This window comes from Epinephelus lanceolatus, chromosome 11 (assembly GCF_041903045.1).
Source record: "Epinephelus lanceolatus isolate andai-2023 chromosome 11, ASM4190304v1, whole genome shotgun sequence".
In the NCBI taxonomy this organism is placed as follows: Eukaryota; Metazoa; Chordata; class Actinopteri; order Perciformes; family Serranidae; genus Epinephelus; species Epinephelus lanceolatus.
In genome coordinates this window covers 43,152,735-43,165,000 of record NC_135744.1, presented here as the reverse complement: position 1 = coordinate 43,165,000, position 12,266 = coordinate 43,152,735, and the positions used below count along the sequence as shown (strand labels likewise).

At 43.7% G+C, this 12,266-nt stretch overlaps 1 protein-coding gene across 2 annotated transcripts in view; it reads left to right on the top strand.

The window, feature by feature from the left end:
* Window positions 1-6,436, top strand: part of LOC117262491 (uncharacterized) — a 7,720-nt gene extending 1,284 nt beyond the window's left edge. The window contains exons 3-8 of one of the 2 annotated variants that reach the window (XM_033635495.2): window positions 1,426-1,497; window positions 1,987-2,015; window positions 2,221-2,241; window positions 4,882-4,995; window positions 5,238-5,468; window positions 5,689-6,436. In XM_033635495.2, coding sequence (XP_033491386.2) covers window positions 1,426-1,497; window positions 1,987-2,015; window positions 2,221-2,241; window positions 4,882-4,995; window positions 5,238-5,468; window positions 5,689-5,949 — 728 coding nt within the window. In that variant the 3' untranslated portion in view covers window positions 5,950-6,436. Of the gene's footprint in view, window positions 1-1,425; window positions 1,498-1,986; window positions 2,016-2,220; window positions 2,242-4,572; window positions 4,996-5,237; window positions 5,469-5,688 lie in introns of both variants that reach the window. The other variant, XM_033635487.2, reaches the window with a different exon arrangement.
* Window positions 6,437-12,266: the final 5,830 nt, after the last annotated feature.

Genomic DNA, 12,266 nt, shown 5'->3' with positions numbered 1-12,266 from the left:
CCAAGTGTCCTGAAGCCCCGACATAAAAAGCTGTTTGGAAAAACCTCATTTGAACTCTGTTGTTAGCCTCATTGTAGCCTGCAGCTCTTGGATCACTACAGACGAGCAGTATGGAGATATTTTGTGGTTTCAGTTATGTGTTCTTGGACGTTTGAATCTGGGGCGCCGTCAGCCTCCATTAGGTGGAGTTGTGTTGCTACCTCCTCTCCCCTTGGATCTCTGCAAGTGATGTGAGGACTCTAAAACTTCTAAAACTAAAACTGGGAAACGTAAACTTTATTTTTTAATGAGTTTTGGTTTAATAAGACCTGTGGACGTGGGAAGGCGATTCAGTGTCTGTCAGATCAGAGTTCACCAGCAGCCCAGTGTGAGCAGACACAGAGAGTTGGAGGGAGACGGTGTGATTTTACACCAGACTGTCTGACTTGTTGTTAAACTTAACGGTGATTATTGGCGACATCAGACTGCCTGTATTAAGATGTTTTTATAGTGGTTTAATTTCACAACAGAGGCAAAGAATGCCGAGGCTGAGGGCAACCACAGTTGTTACGTGGCTGTCCGAGATGGGGACGTGATGCTGCTCTGCACAGTGCTTGATTTGCGTGCAGCTGACACAAGGAAGACTGAAGAGGGAGGGGCTCGACTCAAACTTGCTTGTCGGGCAAACAACACATTTTGGATTATTCCAAATGGATTATTCTGTATCCAGTTTGATGTGGAGCCGGTTTTGTAGGTTCTTACAAAACAGTAAACAGAGTTAACGGCACCAGTTACCTGATGTAACCTGTCTCTGACACACCACCACTAACAGAAGAAAATAAAATGATTTTTCTCAGCTTCACTTCACCTAAAATAACTTCAGTCTCAGTGTCAGAAAAGTTTTTCTTTCTCTTTCTTTGTTTGCTCCGTCACTGGATATTCATGGGTGGGGATGTATGCTAACTGCTGAAGAGGGCGCGCACGCTGTCAGTTTATGATTTATTCAACATAAATACGTGTCTACGATCAGATGCGAGTTTTCTGCTGCGTTCATGAATCCGGTGTAAATTTTTATCACCAAGGTTTTTTACGTGCAGCTCTACTCACAGATTTAGGAACACTTCATGAATGAGACCCGAAGCATTTTGCAGGTCGCAGTTCAGTTTAGGTTAAAATAAGTCAGTGTTGACTTTTGGTTTCACACAGGACACAAACAGCCATCTCCTGGGTCAAAGTCCTGCGTTTGTCTGTAACATTATGTTACGTAGACAACATTATGTTTACTTACATACTTAACGTGACAAAGTTAAGTACGCTACGTAAGTCAGGTTACATACATACGTTCAAATAAATCAATGTTGACTTTTGGTTTCACACAGGACACAAACAGTGAACTGAACTATCTGTGTTTGTATTTAAATCCATATTTTCAAATGTATTTTTCAGGGCAGAAGAGGAAACGTGAGGAGAGGGATGACGTGCCGACAGATGTGGCCCCACTTCAGTCTAAAATCCTGAGTAATTTGTAGTAACGGTTTTTATCAGTCACTTATTTTCACAGTTTTATTCACCATTTCTACCAGCAATAAAAAAAAAATTACTTTCACCAAGTTAATATCTGAGATGTGTGAAAATGGTGAGGTCACTAAAAGAAACAGACTGTGACACAGATCAGAAACAAATCAGCAGTTTATCCAAATTATTTGAAATCACTGATTCCCAAATGTTTTTGAACCACAGCATGTTTCACCCCCACCACATTTACATGAGCAGCCTTTTCAGCCACAACGACTGGAATACATTTTACCAACGTTAACAGAACAAACATCTGTATTAAATGAATTTAAGTAAGTCAGAATAAAGGAGGCTGCTGTTTCTGTGTGTATCTGAACTGACACTGCCTGTATGCAGATCAATTAAACAAGACTTTAATTTTAGTTGAAAGTGCTGATGAATGAAATAGATCAGATATGAAACAATGCCTGATGTTTGTCTCTCCTTTTACAGATCAGCAGAGGAGCTCCCAACCCAACATGGTGAGAGTTAGTTAGTTAATTCACCTTGTGCACATTCGTACAAACTGGCGAATACGATGGATGTCAAAATACTTCCAGTACATTATGTCTTGTGGCTCTGTGGCAACATTCACTAACACAGCACTAAAGTATTTTAGAATATACAGTAACCATGTTAGTGTCTGATATTTAAGAACTGAGCATTGATGAGCTCTTTGTTTTGCAGGATAGAAACACTCCTTCTCAGGTAAGTGATTTTTCTTTGAATTTTCTTTAATGGCTGAAACATTTGACAGCTACACTATGTTTCTACAGTGGCTGCAAAAGTTTGGGCACCCCTGGTCAAAATTTCATTTACTGGATAGTTAAGTGAGTATAAGATGAACTGATGAAGTTAAAGATGAAAGGCCAGGTGATGCAGATTTCAAAGCTTTATAAATACTTTGACTCCTGAAACCTTGTCCCAACAATCAGCAGCCATGGGCTCCTCTAAACAGCTGCCTAGCACTCTGAAAACTAAAAGACCTGATGAAGACTAGAAGAAGATAGCAAAGTGTTTTCAGGGAGCTGTTTCCTCAGTTGGTCATGTCAGTAAGAAATGGCAGTTAACAGGAACTGTGGAGGTCAAGCTGAAAACTTTGTGAGAGAGCTGCTCGTAGGATTGTTAGAAAGGCAAATCAAACCTCTGTTTGACTGCAAAAGACCTGCAGGAAGGTTTGTCAGACTCTGGAGTGGTGGTGCACTGTTCTACTGTGCAGACACACCTCATCAGTCATCAGAAGAAAACCTTTCCTGTGTCCTCACCACAAAATTCAGCATCACAAGTTTGCAAAGGAACATGTGAACAAGCCTGATGCTGTTTGGAAACAAGTCCTGTGGACTGATGAAGGTAAAACAGAACTCTCTGGACACAATGAGCAAAGGTATGTTTGGAGAACAAACTGTTAAACACGGGGGTGGATGGATGATGCTTTGGGCTTGTGTTGCAGCCAGTGGCACGGGGAACATTTCACAGGTAGAGGGAAGAATGGATTCAGTTAAATTCCAGACATCACAGCATCTGTAAAAAAGCTGCAGATGAAGAGAGGATGGCTTCTACAACAGGACAATGATCCTAAACACACCTCCAGATCCACAATGGACGACCTCAAGAGGAGCCAGCTGAAGGTTTGGCCACGCCCCTCACAGTCCCCCGACCTAAACATCATTAAACATCTGTGGATAGAGCTCAAAGAGCAGAGCATGAAGACGGCCCAAGAATCTCACAGAGCTGCAAGAAATCCTCCAAACAAGAACTGAAAGACTCTGAGCTGGATACAGAAAGTGTTTAGAAGCTGTGGTACCTGCCAAAGGGGGCGCTACTGAGCACTGACCATGCAGGGTGCCCAAACTTTAGCTTCAGGCCCTTTTACACTGCCAGATTTTCGGCGACTGTTGGGCTGTTTAGCCGGCAAGCTGCGAGCGTTTAGACACACAGAGCCGGATTGGCAAGTTGATCCGAGGTGCCCAATTTTCCGCCTCGTAGGGTAGACATATTGGAGGAACCTTATTGGTTTAAAAAGAAGGAGGCGCCCTTCCGCAACAGGAGGGGCTGTTGATGACTTGTGGGAGGAGCTGTTGATGACGCCGCACGTGCGAGCCACTGGCGGTGGATAAAGAGGAAACAGCTGATAGCAGGAATTAGCGAGCAGCTAGTAGCAAGAGGGAAACACAAACCTGACAGACACTGTAAAGATGAGCAACTGGGGAGACAAGGAATTGCGCGCCCTCCTTGTCCTCACAAACGAAGAGGCCATTAACCGTCAGATGACGGGGACGGTGAAGAACGGGCCGACTTACGAGAGAATCACCGAAGGACTGACCAGCCGCGGCTTCCCTCCCACGTCACTGTTTACGTCACACGCTGAGCTACACGTTTTGTTACTTGCTCACGCCCCCCATTGCCCCGAAAAAGGCGCATTCTGTATAAACAAAAGTAGGTAGGTGGCATTTTGCTGCACTCCCTGATTTTGTTTTTATACTGCCAATGCTGAAAAAACACTGATTGGGCTTTCCTGCTAATTTGCACAATTCCTGTATAAAAAGAGCTTGTGAGACTTGCCAAAGGGGGCGCTACTGAGCACTGACCATGCAAAGTATTTATAAAGCTTTGAAATTTGCATCACCTGGTCTTTCCTAACGATGACTGCGAACAAGCCAGAGCTCTCATATTCCCATTATTATATTTCAACACTGCGTAACATGGTTAAAAACTTATTACGATCCAAATCAACACAAACCTCATGTCGTCTTTACGCATGACCTCCCCAATATCCTACTGTCATACGCACTAAACTGCCTAACGGCACCATACCTGACGTAAATAACTTGTGCCCGCATGCTAACACATAAATAAAGTAAATATAAACATAACCTCAGTATAGTCCTCTGCCAAACACTGTTCAAAACATACAGAAACTGTTGTGTAAACTTAAATACTGTCAGAGCCTATATGATGTCATATCAACACAAACCTTTACCACATATAGATATGTTAAACTAATTACACTAACACTGATTTTTTCTCTCCTGCATGCAGAAGATATCCATCTGCGATGTGAAATCCACCGGAATCCTTGAGACACAATTCATTGCTGCAAAAGTTGTTCAGAAATCCGGGCTGCGCACATACAAAACCAAAGCGAAAGAGAAAAAGTGTTTATTTTATCTGGGGGTTGCAGATGAAACAGGCAGCATTAAAATGACAGTATACGGAAAAGATCACCATAAAAAATTACAGGAGGGGAGCTCCTACTTGTTCAGGAAGCTAATACAAGATGAGTCTGGTCCTAAGGTTACCACATCTAGCATAGTATCACAGACACGTTCTGTCGATGTCCCAGAGCAGCTGGAGATGGAAGCACAGAAGCTGATTTATCCTGAGAGCCCAGTTTACTCCATTAAAGAAGCCAAATCAGCTGCTGACAGGACCGAAGTGACTGTGGAAGGAACCGTCACAGAGGTGAGTTTGAACCAGAGAATTTACAGCTCACCATGATGTGTAACTGCTCTGTAATCGATGTCTACGCACTGTCACGTATGGACTTTACTCAGTCTTACTGTAACTAAAGGACTGACTGGACTCACTGATCTCATTTAATTAATCAGTTAACGGTGTAACCCTCCCAGCTCATGAGTATCCAGTTAATAAGAGTGATTTCTAGGCTTTATCTACAGTTTTGTTTTGATCTTGTGTTTGTTCAGATTAATCCTGTGGAAAAAGTTAATGTGAAGCACAAACAGGAGAAGACAAAGAAGCAAACTTTCCAGCTGGAAGATGAGACTGATTCCATCAGGATCTGCATGTGGGGCGACACCACCGAGCAGTGCAAAGGATTATCACCCGGAGATGTCATTAAGGTTTCCAACATGAAGACCAAGAAGTACTATGACAACATTTCGCTGGACTCAACTGGATACACCAGAATTGACAAGGTACCTGTGATCTCTCTGCTCCGCTTCTCTCCAAGTCACCAGTCGGCCATGTTTGTTGTTTAGTCTGTGGAACAAAGAACATCTGAATCAGACATCACACCCTCTTCACTGCTCAGGCTATGAGCCGTTAGGTGTTGAAACACTTTTATTAAATGGTTTTAAATGTATTTTCCATCATATCCTGAACTCTGTCTGTTAATATCAATCTGTCTTTACGCAGGTTCAAAGTGTCGGCACCCACAATGCGAAGATTCAGGTTATGGGAATCATTAAAGCCACGAAGAAGGAGACTCACCTGGAGGCAGAGTTCAACCAACAGGTGCACACGTTGGTTGTGGCCTCTCGACTTCTGGCAAAAGCATTTGGCTTCGACCTGAAGGGAGATTTTAAAGAAAGTCTCCTTAATAAAATGCCACTCTCAGCAGATGCAGAAATACAAGGACAGAAAATTACCAAAATTACAGCTGTTGAAGAGATGTAAGAAAAATATGATCAGGGAGCAAAAACACACAGGATGGATTTTTTACATACACAGACATTTTTGATAAAGATCCCTTAAATTTGTGGATTAAAGAATGTTGACAAAGATCTGTTTTTGTTTAAAACCTTTTAAATAACTGCTCATCTTGTTTTTATTCTCTTCCATTTCCTTTTTTTTATCTTTCTTTGTTTTTAACCTGTAGCATTTTGAGATCTTTTGATGAAAAGGGCATTATGAATAAAATGTATTATTATTATTATTAACATTGACTGTATCAGCCTGTTGCAGCAATGCATTAATGGCGCTGCCATACTGGAGAGAGCAGGACTGGTCTGTTAACACACGCAACGTGTAGGAAAAAAGTTTGGTCTGATCGTATTCTCAATATTTAGGCTGGACGTTCAGTAGAGGAGTGTGTGTTCAGCTGACAGCAACATGTTGGAAAATAATTCATTGTCTTGAGGAAAGATTAAAACGTTTTTCAAGCATCAATGTGTCTTGTTTTCTTTGGTTAATATCTGTGTAATATAATTTAATGTGCACAACTTTTCAACCAGCTACAGTGCTAGCTAGCTAACACTGTCTGCTTGTCATTAACTTCTTGAGCATAACAAAACGGAGCTCGCCAGGAACGAGTCCAAAAACCCAGAAATGAGTTCAAATGTCACCACTCCCGTTCCCTCGTCTCAAAGTCAGAGGGTTTAGGGTTAGATGTCTGAAATAAGGTCTGTGGTCACCACAAGTCTGAAGAGACTTTCACAGCTGCAGCAGGATTTATACTTCTGCATCAATCAGCGCTGTACCTACAGTGCAGGCTCTGAGTTGACGTAGAGTCTATGCCGTACCCTAAACTATAGCCTGACGTGCACCTCCCCATTAATGTACCTACATGTCACAGTGACGCAGACCTCCTGTCTGTCTGTGTAAGCTGAAACCATTTCCCTCAGTGGAAACAAAGCTTTGATTTACTTTAATTTCACAGATAAGAAACAATAAATTGTGAAGACAGTAGATATATTGTTTATTGTCCTGTAGGAAATTTTTCTTGTGTCTGTGGCCGTCAGAAAACCAGATGAAGATACATAAAACATTACAATGAAGACAAAACCCTCAGACAATTCATAACATTGGACATTACAATAAAGACAATTTAAACATCCATCAAACAAAACAACAAACAAAACAACCAAAGTGCCCACATAGCATCACCCAGGTTCACCCATTCTGTTTAACAGAGTTATGCTAAAAGGTATAAAGGACCTCTGGGCACGGGAGGTCTTAAGAGACGGCACTCTGTACCTCCGTCCTGATGGTAATAATTCATACTCGCCATGCAGAGGATGTAATACATCAGCGAGGATTGCCCGTCCCTTTCCCGCTACCCGGGACTCTCAAAGCTCTGTCATGCTGCGCTGCTTCTGACCCGCAATCTTGTTGGACATATTGGAGCCTCACCACCTCAGGGCTCCACAGTCGGTGGATGCTTTCTGAAAAAGGAAGGTTTTGAGTCCTTTTTTAAAAGCATCCACCGACTGTGGAGCCCTGAGGTGGTTGGGGAGGGCGTTCCACAGACGGGGAGCAGCAGCCTCAAAGGCCCTGTCGCCCATAGTCTTGAGCCGAGTCCTGGGCGGGCGCAGACGGTGCAGTTGGCCTGACCGGGTTCTGGCTGAGGTAAGTGGGTTGAGGAGTTCGGTGAGGTAGGTGGGGGCTACACCGTGCAGACAGTGATGGGTGTGAAGGAGGATTTTGAATTCGATGCGGAGGTGAACGGGGAGCCAGTGCAGAGTGTGAAGGATGGGGGTGATGTGCTCATGTTTACGCACTCTCATCAGGACCCGAGCAGCGCTGTTTTGGACATATTGGAGCCTTTGTAGGCTCTTGCCCGGGATCCCGATGAAGAGCGCGTTACAGTAGTCCAGCCTGGAGGAGACAAAGGCATGGACGAGCCTCTCTGCTGCAGGACGAGAGAGAGATGGCCGGAGTTTGGCGATATTACGGAGGTGAAAGAAGGAAGTCTTGCAGATATGGTTGATGTGATCATCAAAGCTAAGATGGGGGTCAAACCTGACTCCCAAATTAGTCACGGAAGGAGAGAGGGAAAAGTTGTGGCCGAGAAAAGAGACGGAGGAAATGTGGGAAGAACGGAGCTGGTGAGGGGTGCCGATATGAATGGCTTCCGTTTTGGAGCTGTTCAGCTGTAAGAAGTTTTCACTCATCCAAGCCTTTATCTCCTCCAGGCAGGAGTCCAGTTGAGTGACAGAGGAGGAGGAAGTGGAGGAGGGGGTGACCTTGAGGTAGAGTTGTGTGTTGTCAGCATAGCAATGGAATTGTATTCCATGCCTGCTGAAGACACGACCAAGGGGGAGCATGTAGATGGTGAAGAGGGTTGGACCGAGCACAGAGCCCTGGGGGACCCCACAGACAACAGAGTGGGGGTGGGATTTAGCATCCCCCAGGGCTACGAACTCGGTCCTTCCCGTGAGGTAAGAGTGAAACCATTGAAGGGCGGTGCCAGAGATACCGATGTCGTGTTGGAGGCGGTGAAGGAGGATGTGGTGATCAACAGTATCAAAAGCAGCAGAGAGGTCGAGAAGGATGAGGAGGGAAGTGGAGCCGGAGTCAGAGGTCATCAGGAGGTCATTGGTGACTCTGATGAGAGCTGTCTCGGTGCTGTGGGAGGGACGAAAACCAGATTGGAATTTTTCATACAGACTGTTTGATTTAAGATGGTTGTGAAGTTGGATGGATACAATTCTTTCAAGAGTTTTGGAGATGAAGGGGAGATTGGAGATGGGTCTGTAGTTTGACAGAGATTCAGGATCAAGAGTGGGTTTTTTGAGGAGGGGCTTGATGATAGCTGTTTTGAGGCTGGCCGGAACGTGGCCGGTTTGAAGAGAGAGATTAATTATGTTTGTTATTAGTTGACTGATGGAATGACAGTGAGCTTTAAGCAGAGGGGAGGGGAAGGGGTCGAGGAAACATGTGGACGGTTTGGATTTACTGATTATTTTTTCAACCTCCTGCTGCACTGTGGGGGTGAGTTGAGACAGGTGTTGTGTGGTGGGTGCGATGTCACCTGATGGGATAGAACTGTTGGCGGAGGAGAGAGATGCGCGGATATTGTGTATTTTGGAGGTAAAAAAATCCAAGAATTTGTTGCACTGGGTGACTGTTTGGTTGTGGTGTGGAGAAGTCTGAGGTTTGAGAAGGTGTTTGACGGTGGTAAAGAGTTGTTTGGAATTACCTGGGTTATTGTTAATGATGTTGGAGTAGTGTGCTGACCTGGCCTTGGAGAGTTCTTTGGCATATCTCCGTCGATGTTCCCGATAGGCCAACTTATGCACCGTCAGCCCAGATGTGACATAGGCCCGCTCAAGGACTCGGCCGGTCCTCTTCAGCAGTCTCAGCTCCTCTGTGAACCAGGGGGCGGAACGGGTGAAGGTGACTGTCCTGGTTTTTAGTGGAGCATGAAAGTCAAGGATAGAGTGAAGATTATGGTTGTAGTAGTCCATGAGGTCAGTAAGTGATGTGTTTGAAGGAGGAGAAAGGAGCTGGAGATGCTGGTTGAGGGAGGTGGAGTCAATGTTCTTGAAATAAGGTTACTGGACAATAATCACCTAAAGTCTGTGGTTCAGATATTTTCGGAACAGGCACTATTAGTGAGGATTTCCAGGCGCTAGGGACACAGTGCGTCTCCAGTGAGATTTTAAACAGGTAACTAAGCTCCTCCCTACACTCCTTCAGTACCGTTCCAGTTAACCTGTCAGGACCTGCTGCTTTTTTTGGCTTAATCCTCTTGAAGGTTTGACAGACTTCTTCTGTTGTAATAATAACTTGTTGGCCAGGTTCGAGATGTTGCCTCAACCGGTTTGCGCTCGTTGTTGAAATCTGATGTATCAAACCTGCCATAGAACCTGTTTAATTCATTTGCAAAAATCAGATCATCCCCATGACTACCTATCAGTGATGTTCCCTTTTTTTCCTGTCCTATCATTGTGTAAACTCCCTGCCACGCCTGTCTTAAATTGTTATTTAAATTTTTACATCTACGCAACATCTCAAAGATCCGTCCCCTGCTAAATACCTCAGATGCAGAAATCTTAGTTCACGCCTTTGTTTCATCTAGACTAGATTACTGCAATATCCTCTTCTCTGGCCTACCACACTGCAGCACAAACAAATTACAACTTGTTCAAAATGCAGCAGCCAGGATACTAACCAAAACCAGGAAATATGATCATATAATCCCAGCTTTAATCACTCTTCACTGGCTCCTGATCCAGTCCAGATCAGACGTCAAGCTGCTTTTACTCACCTACAAATCTCTACATGGCCTAGCACCCCCATACTTATCTGAACTAATCATTCCATACGTTCTAACACGTGCTCTCCGCTCACAAAATGGTAACTACCTCACAGTCCCCAAAGTTAACAAAAAATCAGCAGGTGGTAGAGCATTTTCCCACCGTGCCCCACTTCTCTGGAACCGGCTCCCCCAATCAGTAAGGGATGCAGAATCCGTTGACATCTTTAAACTGAGACTAAAAACCTATTTATTTTCCCAAGCATATGGTACAACTTGATAACACTTTTTTATTTATTTTAATTGATTTTGTAAATAATTGTGCTTGTTTGTAAATTGTATTTTTCTAATGTTTTTTTTTTCTATGTGAACTGTAAAGTGCTTTGAGACCATGTTTATGGTGATTTTACACTTTAAATAAAGCTGAATTGAAATTGAATTGAATTCTCCCTCATCTTCCTTTCTATTTTCTGTTCGTATTTATTTTTTACACTTAATGACAATCTGCCTGATTTCTTTTTGCATGACTTTAAGCTGTCTACTCTCCCCCCGCTGAAAGGCTTGTTTCTTCTTCTTCAGTGCTACTTTTAACTCCCCATTTATCCACGGTTTATCATTTGGAAATATTTTAATACATTTAGTTGGTATTGTACTGTCCACACAAAAAAGTATAGAATCTGTTACCACCATATTGACTTTATCCAAATTAGTGTTATTGTCAATGAAAGTGTCCCATGTTGTACAGTCAAAGCATCCCCTCAGGCAGTCCACTGAGTCATTATTCCATATCTGAATAGTTCTCAGCTCAGGCTTGCTGGTTTTAAGCCACTGTTTGTAGAGGAGGACCAAGTGTACAGTGTTGTGATCTGAGTCACCTAATGGTGGTTTCAGATACCCCCTGTATGCCTCCTTTATATTACCGAAACATAGGTCAAGTGTCCGCTCTCCTCTCGTAGGACAATGGATGTACTGATGAAAGTGGGGCAGAACATGTTTTATAGTGCAGCCATTGAAGTCCCCCAGTATGAGTTTGGGAGCGTCAGGAGCAGTATTCTCCAACCTGCACACAGTGTCATATATGGTGTCTGCAGCAACTCGGGCATTCGCCCTCGGATGAATATAGACCAGCGTGACAAATATCTGTCCAAATTCCCTAGGGAGATAATGTGGTCTGAATGATAGGGACAGGAGCTCAATGTCCTCAGAGCAGTAGGACTCCCTAAGTGTATAGTTTTTGCACCATCTTTCATTCACGGGATCACCAAAGCCTGCGACCTGGAGTGACGCATCATCAATGGTATCTTTGAGCCATGTCTCAAAACAGAGCAGGCAGCTGTCCCTGTAGCCTCCACACACTGTGTGTGATTTATCCTGGCTGAAATATGAGCAGAGGAAATCTCTGCTAGCTGCTAGGCTAATGTATACAATATGTAATGCCATAGGCTTGTGCTAATAATGTTAGCATGTTATATTTGTGGGGAAAATGTGTCCAGATAAAGACAAGTGTTTGTCTGTGAATGCTGCCAGTTATAGTGAAGCTGATTTGTGTTTGAAACTGTCTCTATTAAGCCATGTTTAATGTGTGTTTAATGTGTGTTTAATGTGTGTTTAATGTGTGTTTACTGTGTGTTTGATGTGTGTTTGATGTGTGTTTAATGTGTGTTTAATGTGTGTTTAATGTGTGTTTACTGTGTGTTTGATGTGTGTTTGATGTGTGTTTACTGTGTGTTTGATGTGTGTTTACTGTGTGTTTTTTGGGGCTTTTAAGCCTTTAATGTACAGGACAGACAAGTGTGAGGGGGGAGAGAGAGAGGGAGTGACATGCAGCAAAGGGCCACAGGCTGGAGTAGAACCCAGGCCACTGCGGCAATAGCCTTGTGCATGGGGCACCTGCTCTACCACTAAGCCACCAGCGCCCCATGAATCAACTAAACTTCACAGCAATTCACAGAAACCTCCACTGTCGACTAGTGTTTTGGAGGTGTAACTGCAGAGTGACACAGACACACCACCG